Raw genomic sequence first — 17,745 nt, forward strand, 5'->3', positions numbered from 1 at the left:
TTTTAAGCCCCAAACAAAGTTTTAAGTGTGTTAGAACAAAGCAGAGAAGGCCCGCTGAGAAAGAGTAAGGCCTTCCTATCAGGAGAAGATGCCCAGAGCGGAGTGCCTCTGATCCTGCCTTAACTCACATCTGTGGCTTCCTCTCCCCCGTATAGGTGCCACGCTGGAGTCTGACCTCTGCCCAATGGATATGCACAGAGGGATGAAGTTCTGAGCCTTTCTCTGCATCCAGGCAGGGGGCATCCAGTCAAGAGACTGTAACCGTTCACCATGGCATCCACCAGTGCGGAGAGCCAGCTCCAGAGAATTATCCACGATTTGCAAGGTACAGTTAGTGCAGGTTGCCGGGCACACCGGGCACTGTGGCTGTGCTTTTCCACTGCCTGCTGAAATTCAGCCCTTTCACCTTTGTTCATGCTGGGAGTAACAGGAGCCTACAGTGCACATCACATTGAAATATTTGAGACTCAGATTTCTATCCTGTGTGAGGCTGGGAGAGCTCCTGACTCTCCTCTCAAAGCACTGTAAACCAGTTTGTAAACAAAACCAACTAGCCCTCTCCCAGGAAGGGTCTGATTTTAGTTTGTGTATGTGTATGTATGTGTTTATTATCTGTCAAGTTTGTGGTTGAATAATGAGCCTCTAGGCTTTGGTGACTTAGCTTACTTGAGGAGGCCTGTTCTCCCTCCTCGGAGCAGGAAGGCCAGAGTTGTTTTTTTGTCCCACCTGGTGCTGGCTGGCAGATGACCTCTTGCCTGTGACACACTCCTATTCTAGGCCTGTCACCTCCCAGACCTCCCCACACCCAGCACTCCCCAGTGAGAGATTTTCTGACTTGTAGTCCATGTCTTATTGGAGAAAGGAAGGCTGGAGCAGATGCAGGTGCAGATGAAGCTTAATAGTCTCAGGAGAAACCCGCTACTTTCTTCAAATTGTAGGGTTTGGGTTTCTTCCTTTCAGAATTTTGTCAGGGTTTATATTACCCACACATCACCAGAGCTCTTGGGAGCCTCTTTGTAGCTCCAGCACTTTCACTACAGCACTCTCTGAAGCTGGCCGCTTCTTCCATGCCTGCAGAGTTCATGTGATGCTTTGCTGACCATCTGAAGGCCCAGGTTCCTAACTGGTCAGGAACAGTGATGACCAAAGACCATCTCTCCTTCTAAGGGCCCCACATGGGGCCAGAATTCAGCCCTTGTTCTGAAGGTCAGATGTCAATGAGATAAAATTCACACTCTAAGGCATGTCATCGTCTCTCTGCAGTGCTTTGTGACTCTAATGGCCGATAGCACTGTGTGCACAGCACTGTTCTACACTGTCTTATGGGTAGTAACTCATTGAGTCCTCACATTTGGTCCCCTGAGGAAGGTGGCACTGTTGTCCCGACTTTGCTGATGAGGAAGCAGCCATAGAGAAGTTGTCATTTGCCTCAGACCTCTCACCTTGTCAGTAGCAGAGCCTGAAGCCACCTCTGTGCGCTTACCCACACAAGTCTACATCCAGCCCAAATGTGAGAGACCTTTCTTTTTAATCGACACAGAAAGGTAGAGAAACTTGCTTGCCACTGTCCCCTAGAAGGCCAGTAGCAAAGTAAACTACTGGGTCTGTGTTTCTGTCCCCGATTCCTAAGGGTATTTTGGGAAGTTCTCACCCAATCTGGATTGGGAGGAGAGCTCCTAACCAAGAACGTAGATGAGCTGGAAGGGTTGAACAGTGCTCTGGGGAAAACAAGGAAAGACGTTTGCATTTATTTAGTTGCCCATTGTTCTCGATTCTGGGTACTGGATGGCTCTGGTCATCCTGACATCCTGGGGCAGTCTCAGTGTCTGATACGCAGCCCACAGAGCACTTTGGAGGAATTTAAAAAGGGACCCTTTTCGCGGACCCTACATTTTCATCTGGTTAGTGTTTTACTGTAAAGGGTATCAGTGTACAACATCTGCTACATGAATGGTGCTGCCTTAACTGAGGGCCCCTTGTGTGGTGCACAGAGAATGTTGTCATCATTGTTGCAGTTGTTTGCACATTCTAGGCTTTCTTGAAGCCTGGACTCACCTCTACTGACCAGTAGGACTATAGTGAAGAATAGCAAGAGACACGACCAGAATAAAGCATAAAGCTTTCTGGAAGTCAGTGTTAGGGGTTTGCTGAATGATTCCTCCACACAGGAGATGTTTATTGATCAAGTACTGCATGTCGTGGGGAGTATACAGGAATGATCAATGCATTTGTCTAGTCAGTGAGCTCTTGTAATATGTCTATGGATTCTCAGGACATTTTCTTTATCTTTTTTTTTTTTTTTTTTAAACTTTTAATTGTGAAGTGTGTGAAAGTTTAGAGAGCAGATCCATTTTCCATTTTACAATTTATACACATTTTGTTTCATGTCACTGATTGTAATTCCCACATTGTGACATCGCTCATTCCACTTACTCCCCGGGTTTCCCATTTCCTCAGGACATTTTAATCGTCTCTAACTTAGTTGTATCCCAGGGACATTTATATATAACTTTAATTTTCTGAAATGCTTTGCTGTGTGTGACCACTTTCTTCTCCGGCCTGCTGGGATTATTCCTGCTTCTGCCTCAGGTCAGTCTCGGTTGGTTACATGTTCATGTTTGTTGTCTTAAAGATGCCGTGACAGAACTAAGCAATGAATTTCAGGAAGCAGGGGAGCCCATCACAGATGACAGCACCAGCTTGCATAAGTTTTCTTATAAGCTTGAGTATCTGCTTCAGGTAAGTGATTCCTGTAATGTGTGGGGTTTCGCTCTGTTGTCTCATTTCCCTTTTGGATTACTCATCAACATACAGGATGTGGCTCAGAAAGCTCAACAAAACTTTAGACTAAAGGTCAGAGCAACCCTCAGAGAGAGCTCCATCCTTTGGGAAGCAGAAGGTTGTCCTTACCATGGTTTAGGGCTTGAAGGACATTCTTTAGAGACTGAGACTTTATTTAGGCAGATCACAAGGTCACTATGAAATAGGGATCTTAACTAACTTTGCGGCCTTCATGTTCAGCCATGAGAGTTTGGTAAAAGCTACGGACTCTCTCCTCAAACAGACATGCATATATGTACACATCAAAGCACATGCTTGTAAACAATATCTACAGGCTGCAGACCCTCTGAAAATTATCCATAGATCCTTGTTACTCAGAGTAGTTATTGTCAGCAAGTTGTACACCTGTCAAAAGCTGAATTGGAAAACGTTGTATGATAGATGTACTTACAGTAACAACAACCACAACAGTAGCTGCTAAGGCTGCTGGTATACAATCAAACACCTCATGGGATTTGATTCCGTGGTTTGGAGGTTTAGGGGCTGGGCATGTGTTAGAAACGAATTAGTAGTTCCCGTCTCAGAATCATCATCTCGAGAGTCAGGCCAGGACACTGTGTTAACAAACTCATGGCATAATTCTTATCCTTACTTATAAGCTCAAGAAGCACAGCTCTAGAGAATTCTGTAGATACGGAAAATGCATGCAACTGAAACGGGCAGCAGTGAAATGGACCAGCATAGTCACAGCTTCTCTGAGGGTGCATCTTCAACGTTACATGATTCTTTATTTTCTAGTGTCAGTTTCATTGAGCTTTCCTAATAATATATTCACATAGTCTGTAATCAGGGAAAAAATTATGTTAAATATTATAGAAAGGTATAAATGTATCATTTTGGAACTTCATGTCCCACCATGCTTGTAGGATAGAGTCTATTGGAGAAAAGGCCCCTCCCGACTAGTTTTCTCTTCTACATTGTGAAAATGCTGATGGGTCTTTTTTTCTTTACCCCCAATTAAAGTCCATTTTGTTTTGCATTGGAAAGGACTCATGGTTGGTGGTGGTGGTAGCTTTGTGCTGTGGAGTCGTTCAGACTCATAGCAACCTTGTATGGGGTTTCCAAGGCTGTAAATCTTAATGGGATCAGAAAGCCTCATATTTCTGCCATGGAACCACTGGTAGTTTCAAACAGCTGATTTTAGCATTTATTTCAATTTAATGAAACATTGAAACAGGAGTTGGATGACTGAGATAAAATGTCATGAACTCATTTCCCAAAGTTGGAACATAGTTAATTGAACACTCTTCAGGTTACCTTTAAGACTTTTCACTTGTCTTCTTTATTATACACTAATGGTAGCTTGGCGTAGTGGTTACGAATCGGGCTGCGAACCTTAAGGTCAGCGGTTTGAAACTACCAGCTGCTCCGCGGGAGAAAGATGAGGCTTTCTACTCCCGTAAAGATTTACACCCTCGGAAACCCTGTACAGGGTCGCTATGGGTCGGACCCGACTCGATGGCACTTAACAACAACAACAATGGTAGCTTGACTTCTCGTGTGGCGCTGTAGGATCAGCACTGGATTGCCAACCACAGAATCGGTGGTTCAAACCCAGTAGCTGCTCCTCGGAAACTCTGTATGGGGACTCTATGAGTCAGAACTGACTCCACGGTACTTAACATCATGGTAACTTTGGTTGTCTTCCACCCAACCCTACACAGAGATCCCTTCAAGGTATAAATCTATTTTTGGGCTGTATTCCTAAATTTCATAATTGTGTGACATTAAGCCTATTCACTTCTTGAAGCCTCAGTTTCCTCATCTATAAATTGAGATTAAAATACCCTCATTTTCCAGAATTGTTGATAATACAACCAATGCCAATAAATTCAAGGCAATTAAGAAGCTATTGTTATTTATCATATAAATGGTGCATGAACAGCCATGAATTTTGACCTCTTCTCTCTGGCTTTTCCTTCCCCAGCTTTTTTTTCTTCTTCTAAATTGTTTTTTTATTTTGTTTCTGTTTGGTTGAGAATATGCACAGCAAATAAACCCCAGTTCAGCATTTTCCACACACACAGAGTAGTGGCACTGATTACACTCTTCAAAGTGTGGTCATTCTCACCCTCCGTTTCTGGAAGGTTCCTCCCTCATTAACATACACTCACTGCCACCCAAGGTGCCATCTAATCTCTCCAGTTGCTGTTGCCAGTTTAATCCCATAAAGATCATTCTTCAAGGCAGACCTTTTATAATAGCTAAGCTAAACTTCTTTCACTTTTAAGATAATTTCAGGGATTATTTTGGTCTAAGGTTAAAAGATTATCACAGGGCAAAGTTTCAGGGGTTCATCTACCTTCTCTGGTTCTAGAAAGTCTGGATTTTATGAGAATTTGAAATTCTGTTCTGCATTTTGCCCCTTTTGATCAGGATTCTTTTATGGAATTTTGGCTCAAAACGTTCAGTAATGGTAACTGGGCACCACTCAGTTCATCTGGTCTCATGACAAAGGAGACAGTTGTTCTTGAAGGCAATTAGCCACACATTCCACATCCTGCTCCAATTCCTGACTCTCCTTCTTTCTCTGTTGGTCCAGGTGAAGAGAGTCTAATTATAGTGCCTTGAATGACTGCATGCATGCTTCTAAGACATCAGACACTATATAATGACCTAGAAGGTGGAACAGAAGCACTAAGCGTATTCGTAGGATAAAGAACTGAGCTAACTCATGAAACCGTGAGCCTACCCCTCCAAATCCCATGGGGTGTTTGGTTGTACATTAGCAGTCTTAGCAGCTATTGCTGCTGCTGTTGCTATTGTTGTTGTAAGTACATCCATCACACAACGTTTTCCAATTCGACGTTTGACAGGTGTACAACTTGTTGATAATAATCACAATAATCAGCTGTGCAATCATACCTTTGGTCAATGCAATTTTTCCATCACTATTAATATCTCCCTACAGCCCTTGGTAACCACTAATAAACTTTGATCTCTAGACATTTGCCTTTTCTTAGCTTTGTATGCAAGTGAAGTAAAAAATATTTGCCCTTTTGTGATTGACTTAATTTGCTCAGTGAAAAACTGTTTCCAGGCTCCCTTCATACTGTAGCATGTATCAAGACTTCATTTCTTCTACTGGCTGAATAGTATTCCATTGTATCTATGTGCCACATGTTGGTTATCCATTCATCTACTGATGAGCACATAGGTGGCTTCCATCTTTATTCCATCTTGTGAATAGTGCTGCGGTGAACAGTGTGAACCGGTCTCCTTTTGAGTCTCTGTCTTCAAGTCTTTTGGATGTATACCTCAGAGTAGAATTGCTGAGTCAACTTTAGTTTAATGATAAATTGCCACATTTGTTTGTTTGTTTTAAAGGTTGCAGGGCAGATCATCAGTTTTATATTCAATAAATCATACACCTTGTTTCATTACAATGATTATAATCCCCTCTGTGTACCATCACTTACAAGTATTTCTCTCTATTCACTTTAGCTCTTCTTTTTTTTTAACACTCAGGCATATATAATAATTAAAACAACCAAAAGGCACATTCTGCAAGCTGCCACCTGACTGCCAGCACTCAGTCCCTCTCTTTCCATGAATCTAGAGTCCTCAGCTGCTCCCTCTCTCCATGTCCCCATCTCTGCCTCCAATCTGGTATCGCTGCTTCTCTGGATAAGGTCTCGCACTCTGCTTGTGCTCTTCTCCCTTGATGGTCCTAGAGTTTCTGGACTGTAAGATTACTCCCCCATTTTTGTTACAAAACTACCTTTACAATGTGACAGTCGCAATTAGTCATGATAACAGTCACTCACTATTGAATCATAAGAATCTTACCCCTATCTCTTTTAACCAAACCCATCTAGACAAGATGAAAAGTCTTATCTTCCCCCCCCACACGCCACACTGGTTTTCACAATGGCGTATTACCATTTTGTTTACTCACCAGGAATGGATAAGAATCCAAGTTTCCCCACATTATTGCCAACACAGCATTTTTATTTTCTGTTTTTTTGTAGTTGTAATGTTGTTGTTAAGTGCCGTCGTGTCGTTTCCAGTATAAGATTTCCGAGGAGCAACCAGTGATCCAGTATAAGGTTTCCAAGGAGCAACTCATGAGCTTGAACTGCTGACACTGTGGTTCAGATTTTGCAGTCTAACTCGTTAACCCACAGCGCCACACCAGGACTCCTTTTTGTTGGCGGTGGAAGTGAAATGACATTTCTTTGTGGTTTTGATTTGGGTATCTGGGGGCTAATGACAATGATCACCTTTTCATGTGTTTGGTAGCCATCTGAATGTCCTCTTTGGTGAAATGTCTATTCACATCACTTGTCCATTTTATGATTGGGTTATTTGTCTTTTTGTTAAGTTGTGAATGTTTTATATGCAAGGGGTTTCAAAAAGTTTGCTGAAAAATGGAATTAAAAGATGAGGATATACTTCAAATATAGCTCAGTAATACTTGAAAGAAACAAAATTTCTTTTATAAAATTACATAGCTGTTTTTCTAAATACTGCTTTTAATTTTGTACTTGGACTTTTCTATTTAACCTGAGGTGTGAAATCTGATCCTCTTTTTCAGAGCTTTGATAGGAAGAGTGTTATATCATAGTTGTTAAACTTGTTTAAGCCTGTCTTAGTCTTCTCCACCATAAAAATGTTTGATTAAAAAAAAACAAAACCCAAAAATGATGAAATTAAAAAGACCAGACTTACTGGTTGTTTAGAGACTGGTGGAGCCCCTAAGGCTATGAGTCTTAGTCACCCTTCAGGGCTCCATTTTCATAGCCAAACAGTAGAGAAGCCTATAGAGGGAACAATACTGCCAGTGAGGTACTGTGGTCCGCTCACAGTGTACATACCACCCACTGTAGAGGAATCAGCCATTTGAGGTCAAAAGCAGTGAGCCAAGGACAAAGTTCAAGTGTTAGGAAAGAAGGAGAAATGGAAACAGGAAACACAGGGAGGAAGTGGGATAAGTGATGATATATTGAGGAGATTGCGATCAGTGAAGTGAAGCAAAATGTGTGTGAATTGTGGAGTGCCACACTGATGCTCTGCTCTGTAAACCTCATGAACCACAAAGTTAAAAAAAAAGATAATGAAGTTTTTCCATAAACTTTTACCAGTCCCGTCATATAGTTTGGTTATTAATGCTATCGTTTCCAAAGAGAATTCTCCCAGTCAGTTGCCTGTCATTCACTGTTTTAGTAGTCTTCTAATGAACAGAATTTAAAAATTTTTATTTATTTTGTCTGTTGCTCTTTGTACTCTTGTTATTTTATCAGATAATCCATTGTTGAAATCTAGGCCTGACAGCATTGCCCCTGCTTGTTCTTCTAAAACTTTTATGATTGTAGTTTGCACATTTAGGTACTTAATCCATTTTAGGTTTGTTTTATATGTGATGTGAAGCATGGATCCTGTTTCATTTTTCTGCATGTGGAAATGCAATTTTCCCAGCCCCATTTATAAAAGAGATTCTTCTTTCCCCATCATATGGACTTTAGCACCCTTGTCAACAATTATTTGACCATCAATGTGTATGTTTATGTCTGGACTCTCAATCATATTCCATTGGTCTATAGATCTATTGTTATGCCACTCCCAGCTTGTTTTAATTGCTATAGTTGTTTGTTGTTGTTAAGTGCTGTTGAGTTGGTTCCAACTCAACTTATGCGCACTCCTGCTTTTTCCTTCTCTTTCAACACTTATTTTTTAAAGCTATCTGGGACCTCTTTCCAATTCATATAAAATTGAGATTTATTTTTCTACCCTATAAAGAAGGTTGTTGGAATTTTGACTGGGATTGCATTGAATCTACAGCTTGCTTTTTATAATATTGACATTTTGGTAATATCAAGTCATCTAATCCAGGAACATGGAACTTCTTTCCATTTATTCAGGTCTTCTTTAATCTCTTTCAGCAGTGTTCTATAGTTTTCACTGTATAAGTCCTTCCCGCGCCTGCTTAAATTTATTCCTAGTTATTTTATCCTTTTATGTGCTGTCTTAAATGGATTTGTTTCCCTAATTTGGTTCATATTTCTCATTACTACTATATAGAAACTCAACTGATTTTTGTTTGTTGACCTTGTACCCTGCAATTTTGCTAAATTGCTTTATTAACTTTAGAAGATTTCTTGTAGATTGGGGACTTTCTAAATATAGGATCATAAAATCCATAAATAGAGGTAGTTTTACTTCTTTTATGATCTGGATGTCTTTTATTTCTTTTCTTGCGTTATTGTTCTGGCTAGAATTTCTAATCCAATACTGAATAGAAGTAGTGAGAGAAGAGGAACAAGATAACAACCCTTATCGTGTTCCTGACTTCAAGGGAAAGCTCACAGTCTTTGTCCATTGAGTATAATGTTGGATGTTGTCTTTTCATATATGCTCTGAATCACATTGAGGAATTTCCCGTCTATTCCAGTCTTCTTCAGGGTTTTTCTCAATAAAAAGCATCTGAGTTTTATCAAATATTTTTTTCTGCATCCATAGAGATGATCGTGTGGTTCTTTTCCTTGGTTCTATAGATGTGATGTATTTGTTGTTGTTGTTAACTGCCATCGAACCAGTTCCAACTCATAGTTACCCTGTCTAGGGTTTCTGAGGCTCCACATCTTTGCAGGAGCTGACTTTCTCCCATGGGACAGCTGGTGAACTTGAACTGCTTACCTTTTGCTTCTTGGTCCCATGCATATTGTACAGAGTTGATTGATTTTCTAGTGTTGAACCATCCCTTCATTCCTGGAACAAGTCCCACTTGGTCATGGTGTAGGACACTTTTAATATGCTGTTGGATTCTGTTCCTTCCCCAGTTTGATCAGAAGGAGAAAGCCACCCTCCTGGGCACCAAGAAGGACTACTGGGATTACTTCTGTGACTGCCTAGCCAAAGTGAAAGGAGCCAATGATGGGATCCGGTTTGTCAAGTCGATTTCCGAGGTAAGCTGTGCAAAGCCACCAAGGACCACACAGCTCTCCTGCCTTGAGCATCTGCAGAGGCCTTTGCTGCAGACTACAAAGTGAAGCAGGGATATACAGCTGGTGGTGAAGTAAAGATATCCAGTCCAGATAGTCCTAGTGTCCACTGTTGCTCTGAGTCAAGTACAGGGAGAAGTGGCCTTGGCGAGTCGTTACCAAGCAAAGAAATAGCTTAGTCCTGCATCTGTACATTACACACCATGACCCATATGCTGCTTAAATTGAGCGCTCTTCACATGGTAATCTCTGTTCATGATGCCTCCTGCAGGTGTACCACTCAGGACACCTCTTCTTTTCCTTAAAAGTCTACTTTCTTAGTTAAAATCCTTAGAGTTTGCGAGGAGTGTTTTCCCTATAGTTTGACCAGGAGGCTTTGATTCAAGTAAAGGGAGTAATGTGGAATTTCAAGTGCCAAATTGTTGATGTGCCTTCAGTTCTGAGCCCCGTGAAGACAGCCCTGCAGAACTCCCGAACAATAAAAGGGGAGGGGCCTGTAGACATGCAGACTCACACATATACAGTCACATACATGCACTCTCTCTCCCCCTCCCACTCTCTTTGTCTGACTCTCCTTCCTCTCCCTGCATCCACGAATCCTTCACTCTCCTCCCCAGCCGAATGCAGCTGGGAGTCACTTTAAAGCCAACAGGCATGCTTCCTGCCTACCTAGATCAGGAGCTTTGCGAAGAGCCAGTGGGAGCCGAATGTGTTTCTTCTTATAGAGTTTGACAGTGTTGGGTAAATTGACATCAAGAACTGGACATGTTCTATCAGCTGCCGCAGCTGATATTTAGCTAAGAAAATGAGGGAGCTTCTGGCTATGAAGAGTTGGTTCTGCAGCTTCCATCAAGCTTGTGAGTTCTTGCCTGGTGGGACACTAGGATTCACGATGTGTTGAGTGTTGTTTTAATGCACCATAAATCTGGAGGACATTCACATTGTCACTCCCTCCCTGCATCTGGAAGGAGTTGTCTTTGCTACTCCTCAGCAACTCCTTCAGAGCAACTGAGGCCTTTGACTCTATGACTTAGGACAACTGAATGATGGAAATAAGTTTAGTTTTAAATCATTCCTCAGGGTTACAAAATATTTACTAACTCACATCGACTTTTTTATCAGTGTCCTGTTCTTTTCTCATAATGCACTAAGACCTTTAGACAATGTGAGGCCAGGGAAATGGACTTTCTAGAAACAAAAATGTTCCCTCTTTCCACTGACATTGCTTGTTGGGCAACTGGCATAGGCTCTGCTTCCCATAGGGTCCAGCTCTCTGAGGTCCACTGAGTAAAGTGACTCAGAGCATTGCTAGTGGGGAACAGGAAGCTGGACACTTGAGTTAATAAGCAAGGGTCAAAGTGAATGGGTGGTGGTAGTGTGCTGTGGGGTCGGTTCCAACTCATAGCGACCCTGTATGAGTTTCTGAGGTTATAAATCTATATGGGAGCAGAAAGTCTTATATTTCTCCCACAGAATGGCTGGTAGTTTCGAACTGCTGCCCTTGAGGTCAGCAGTCCGACTTGTAACCACTATGCTACCAGAGCTCCTTAAAGTTAAAGGGTTGTTGTTGTTGTTGTTAAGTGCCGTCGAGTTGGTTCCGACCCATAGCGACCCTGTACAGGGTTTCTGAGGGTGTAAATCTTTACGGGAGTAGAAAGCCTCATCTTTCTCCCGTAGAGCGGCTGGTAGTTTCGAACCGCTGACCTTAAGTTTCGCAGCCTGATTCGTAACCACTACGCTACCAGAGCTCCTAAAGTTAAAGGGTAGGAAGCTAAAATACTTCAGGGCTCCAGTAAGCCATTTCCAGAGGTTGAGAATGAGCTCATCGTGAACTCTCACCAGGCAACAGACCTGGTGCAGCTTAGTCGGGGCTGCTGCACAGTGGTCACGTGTAAAGCAGCATCAGCTCGTATATAATCTGCAGACTTCCTCTCCTTAGGTGCTGTTGTATCACTTCTCAATATGCTGTGTATCGTGTTGGTGGTAGTGGTTGTGTGCCGTGGAGTAGGTTCTGACTCATAGCGACCTTGGATAGGGTTTCCATGGCTGTAAGTCTCTATGGGAGCAGAAAACTTCCCCTTTCTCCTGTGGAGGGGATGGCAGATTCAAACTCCTGACCTTGCAGGGAGCGGCCCAGCTCGTCATCCACTATGCTACCAGAGTTCTTAGATAATGAAAGCAGAGCCATGATCTCAGAAATAAAGAAGTGCAGTAAAATGCCAGGCAGGTGTTTTGTTTGCAGTAAAAAGGATCTGTTGGTTCCTTCCCCAAAAGATATTTTAAAAAATAAAAATCTCCCTTTAAAAAAAAAACCCACTGCCATTGGGTCGATTCAGCTTACAGCGATGCTATAGGGCAGGGTAGACCGGTCCCGGAGGGTTTCCAAGCCTGTAAACCTTTATGGAAGCAGACTGCCACATCTGTCTCCCACTGAGCTACTGTGGGTTCAAACCACCAACTTTTTGGTTAGCAGTCCAACACTTAACCCATTGTGCCACCAGGGCACCTTTACATACAATCAATTCCTTTAGTAGGCCTGATTTTAAGATACAGCCTCAAATGGTTGCTGTTAAAAAAAGTTTTAATAAATGTTCTAAATGCGGTAATGAGGGCCAGCTTGCTAATAAGGACAAGCTCTGCCTTCATCTCTTAGCAGCCTGATGACCCTGGTTGTAACTACCACACGCTTTGTTCTCCCTTCCCTGGTTGGGAAAGTATGCCATCGAGACTCTCCCCTGGACGCCTGTGGGGATGAATGATGTTCAGCTGTGCCCTGGTTGTTTTCATAAAGCTGATGCCCTCCTTAGTTTCCGGGAGCCCTCACCACCTCAAACCCACAAATCTACCTGGAGATAAAGTATTACAGCTTCTCTAGTTCATGAGGTTTCACACCTTTTTTATTTTTTAAAACTGTTTCATCTTGTGCTATTATTTCTTTGAGTCAGCAGCGAGAAGGTCGCTCTGAGCTAACAGACACTAGGTGTACCAAGATTTTACCACCATCATCAATATGATTATCAGTTGCCTGTCTCCGTCCAGTGCATTGATTGGCATCGTAGTACTGTGGAGTATTAGGACCTATCTGTGGTTAAACCAGTGCTTTTCCCTCCCCTGCTGCTTAGAGCCCGATGCTTTCGAGTTGATTCTGACTCGAGTGGAGCTGTCTGATGGAGTTTGCTTGAATGAAATTGAAACAGGTCATCGGGGTTAGCTTCGGTGGTGCTGCTGGGGTGGGCTAAGACTTCCAACCTTTAGGTTTAGTTGTCAAGGTTAAACCATTTGCATGACCTAGGCAACATCTGAAGGGGTGGGGAGGGTGCAGGCCTGACTCAGCTCTATGTAGAGCCCAGGATTAGGTGGCGTTTTCTACGGTGGGTCTGTTTTTTGTTTTGTTCTCTTTAAAAATTTTAAGCCAACAAGGCAGTATTTTTTTTTAAAGATTTTATTGTGAATTGAGTGATACTTTACATGGAAGAACATTGGCTTTACATTCCTCCTATCGTATTTTGTTTCATTGCAATGATCACAATCCCCTCCATGCATCATCATTCAACAGCATTTGCCTCCATTCCCCCTGGTGTTTTTGTTTGTTGGTTTGTTTGTTTTGGATGTACACCGAAGCACTCAGGAATACCTGGAGTTAGATTCGCCCTTCTTCATCTTCATGCAATCTGCTTTTCCAGTTCCGGACGTCTCTGGGGAAAGGAAGAGCATTTATTCGCTACTCCTTGGTGCACCAGAGGCTGGCAGACACCTTACAGCAGTGCTTCATGAACACCAAAGTCACCAGGTAACTATGTGACAGACGTGAACTGAAGCCCCCTCCTAAGTAGTCGTAGCTGCCGAAGCAGCACTGGCTGTTTGTGCTACACCTAGACGTGTGCAGAGCCCCTCCAGGTAGGCATGATTCTCTTCTCTACACAGTCCCTGACACACCTGGGAGGCAGACAGCACTGATCTTCTCCAGCTGAGAAAAACGAGGCTTAGAGACCAAATGCCCTTCCCTGGGCCCTACAGATCTTATGTGGTGAAACCGGAGCTCGAATCCAGGCCTCCTCACTGCTGAGGCAGCACCTTCCCCTGGGGGACGGAATGGCCTTGGTGTTGGTGCCACAGGTCAGCCGAGAAGGCCCGTGGGCTACTGCCTTGGCCTCTCCACAGAAGGACTTTTACCATCACTAAGCCTGAGATACTGGCTCAGCATCTGGGCTCCTGGGACACTAGTGGATACCCAGCATTGGGAGCCGCTGTGGAGCCCACGTTGTCTGGGGGGTCAGCCTTTGTGCTGCTAGTTGAGGGGGGGCATAGGAAGGAAGCAGGAACTGAATGTGTAATTGGGAGAAGAAAGATCCTATTAGGAGCTGCAAATCAGGAACTGATCTGTGAAACTCAACACCATTTACCAGCTCTGCTGCCCCTTTCCAGGTAGTGTTTGCATAAAGGTGTATATACTGTGCATATGGCAGGCTGTGTGAAGCCTTGTGAGTTGAGAACATGTGCTCATTTCGTTGTAAGGGTAGTTTGTTTCAGATGTTGGTGAAGACAGTCAAAACATCTTAACTTTTACTGTGTTGTATAGTTCACAAATGATAACTAAGTAGATTGTTAAATGTATCAGTGTTAATCTGTTGTGGTTCTTGTTGCTTCACATGAAATGAAATAGCCACCACCTCTAAGTTCAAATAACATTTCTGGTGAGTAATTTTGTACCTTGGCTGCTGCGTTGGCGTCTAGACAGAAATCAGCTATGTGTTCAGTGCCCCATGTTGAGTTCTGGAGGAGGAATAGAGGGTGATGTTATGCTTCAAAAAAGATGAACTTCCCCGATGACTGTTCTTTCTTGATTACGTGAGATTTAAGGTGTCTCACATCCTTTTTGGGGAAATAGATATAAGCAATAAATGAATAGACGTCTAGGTCATTACAATAACTTCTTTGAAGACAAACACGTTTATTTGAGAGTTATGTGTTCCTAGTGTTTAAAAGTGGGGCATGTGTATGTGTGTCTCATTAATTTAGCAAAATGAGTTGAATAGGATGAGGCAGAGCCACACTGAGGAACAGTTTTTGCTCTGTCCTTCTTTTCATTCTGTCCTTTTCTTCATTTCTCATGTGACTCACATTTTTATGTTTCTCTGCAGAGACTGGTACTATGAAAGAAGCCCATTTCTGAAGCCAAAGTTGAGCTCAGACATTGTGGGCCAACTCTACGAGCTGACCGAGGTCCACTTTGACCTAGCATCGAGGGGTTATGACTTGGATGCTTCCTGGCCAACGTTTGCCAGGTACTCGGTAGAACTGCTTATTTTCAATGACAGGAGAGAGAATTGCTTGAATTTTTTGAAGTTTGTAACCAATGTATTCAAAGTGGCTTGGCTTGCACAGTAAATTACATAAAGCCTTGCAATTTTTATGCCTGCTTATTTTTTAGAATCATTCCTAATGAGAACTTCTAAAGGCTCCAACTTTAAACCAATCTAGCAGGCTAGGTGGTAGGAGGTAGTACAGATGTTTGTGCAAAACCTGAGGTTTTTACTTTTTTTTTAAGTGACTTATTGGCATGGAAGTGTGTGGGGGAGCAACTGGGCTTTTCTTCTGTGTTCTTACAGCGTTTTTACAGAGGTTCTCTAGGCAGGAAGCAGACACTACAACTCATTCTCATGCTGGAAAGTTTGCTCTGGTTTTCTTGGTTGAGGGCATCACTGCCCAGCACACTGAATCCTTACAAGTCCTCCGGGAGGGAGGCGCTGAGGAAGCTGGGCGAGTGCAGGAACCTGCCCAGTCACGCTCTGGGGACAACATGGGCGGGGTACCAAACTCACTCAGCTCAGGGCCAGCACTCTTTGTTTTGTTTGGCTTTCTCTTAATAAGTTGTTTGTTTTTGTTTAATTCCTATTTTTAAGTTTTTGATTAGAAACTATTTACTCTGTAGAGAAAAATACTGGATATTATACACATCGACTCGACAGCACTTAACAACACCAACCAACCACCAGGATCTGATAACGTAACATTTTACCGTTGGTTACTTCAGACAGGTTTTAAAAAATAATAATTATTTTAAATGATCTCAGAATTACAAAAAATTTGCAAAAACAATAGAGTACTCATATGCCCTCCCCCGTGATTCCTGAGTCAGTATTTTCCACAATTATTTTATCATGTTTCTCTTTGTATAGACATGTTGGTTTCTTTCCTAAACTATTTGAGAATAGGTTGCAGACTTTATTCCCCTCTCCTTTTTTAAAAAAAAATTTTGAACACTTTTTTGTTTTGAACACTTTATTGTAGCTTGGGTGGAAGTTTACAGAGCATGTGAGTGTCCCATTCAACAATGTTGAATTCGTCTGTACCGTTCGTCACATACAACGATCCCTGTAGAGTATCAGCACTCTGCCTGCTCCTCCCTGGGTTTCCATTCACTCTTCCTTCCTGCCCCTCTTTTTTTTCTGAGTTTTGTTTTTGGGCACATCCTGCCCTTGCAGTCTCGTATGTTCAGTCTGGTCAGAAACCCTATTACAGGGTAGCTGTGAGTTGGAACCACCTCGACAGCACTTAACAACAATAGCGACACAACATGGTTGACTAAACTGAGGAACATGTTTTCCTGGGTATTACTGTTCACCTTATAAGTCTCTTGTTTCCCTCCTCTTTATTCGTAAGTACTTCCTTGTGTGTTTCCTAAAATCAAGGACATCCTCATATGTTACCTCAGTACAGCTACAAAAATCACAAGATTAACATTGATATAATATTGTTATCTAATTAGCAGACCTTATTCAATTTGCTAAGTATTCCAATAATGTCTTTTATTAAAAAATAAATAAATAAAACTTTGATGTAGAATCCAGTTCAGGAGCACAGGTTGCAGTGAAGTGTCACGCTTCTCTCTTTGGTGGTGTTGAGTGCCATCGAGTCGGTTCCAACCCGTAGTGACCCTGTATAGGGTCTCCAAGGAGTGGCCGGTGCACTTGAACTTCCAACTTCACAGTTAAAACCAACTTTGCAGTGCAGCACATGAACCCACAGCGTCGCACCATGTCTCTCTCGAGTCTCCTTTGATTTGGAAGTTTCTCAGTCTGAGTCTTTTGTGACATTGACATTTTTGAAGAGCCCCGGCCACTTATGTTGTAAAGTGTCCCTTAGTTTGGGTTTGGCTGGTGTTTCCTCATTGTATTTAAATTCAGGTTCAACACTTTTGGCAAAAATACCTCAGATCTGATGCTATGTCTAGCTCAGTGTATTTTAGTCAGAAGTAGGTAAGCATGATTGCTTTCAGAACCAGGACCATTTGGTTAAGGTGGAGTTTAGCAGGGCTTCTGTGAAGTTACTATCTCTCCCTTTGTAATTGATATGTGGCCTCCTGGTGTGGCTCTGTGGGTTAATGCCCCAGACTGCAAAGTGGTTTTTCGGCAGTTCAAGCTCACCAGCTGCTCCTCGGAAACCCTATACAGGGTCGCTATGAGTCAGAATCAACTCCACGGCACATAACAGCAACAACAAATAGATATGTATCTTTTGGGAAGAGACTTTGAGACTATGTTATAATACTGTTTCTTATAAATCTCTTACGTACTAGTTTTAGAATCCATTGTTAATTCTCCCAGGAATCAATTATTACTTTCATGGTGGCCAAGCAGTGATTTTCTAGACTCCATTATTTCTTTTACAGTAGTAGTTACATTGTACTCTAAGGAAGAACATTTATTCAGTTGCATCAGTATATGACTCATGAATTTTTATTTTATTTAGTTGAATATTTATTTGATTCTGTCATTGCCATCACTTGTTTTGAAGTTAAAATAGGATCATCTATGACTGGAGGGGTCCCTCCATCCTAGTTCCTGTGGAGTTCTGCTGTTGTTGTTGTATCTGAGAGCCTCTTTCTTAACAAGTTAATTGTTGTCCGTCTTCTGCCTATGACTGATTGGAATACAGCGTACCCAGTGAACGAGGCTCCTTG

At 42.4% G+C, this 17,745-nt stretch overlaps 1 protein-coding gene across 1 annotated transcript in view; it reads left to right on the plus strand.

Moving 5' to 3' along the window:
- Positions 1-270: 270 nt before the first annotated feature.
- Positions 271-17,745, plus strand: part of FYCO1 (FYVE and coiled-coil domain containing 1) — an 85,668-nt gene continuing 68,193 nt past the window's right edge. Inside the window, exons 1-5 of the mRNA XM_006868817.1 lie at positions 271-325; positions 2,633-2,739; positions 9,621-9,746; positions 13,466-13,572; positions 14,924-15,067. Of these exons, the coding sequence (XP_006868879.1) occupies positions 271-325; positions 2,633-2,739; positions 9,621-9,746; positions 13,466-13,572; positions 14,924-15,067 (539 nt within the window). The remainder of the gene's footprint in view (positions 326-2,632; positions 2,740-9,620; positions 9,747-13,465; positions 13,573-14,923; positions 15,068-17,745) is intronic.

This window comes from Chrysochloris asiatica, unplaced genomic scaffold, assembly GCF_000296735.1.
Source record: "Chrysochloris asiatica unplaced genomic scaffold, ChrAsi1.0 scaffold00124, whole genome shotgun sequence".
Taxonomy (NCBI): domain Eukaryota; kingdom Metazoa; phylum Chordata; class Mammalia; order Afrosoricida; family Chrysochloridae; genus Chrysochloris; species Chrysochloris asiatica.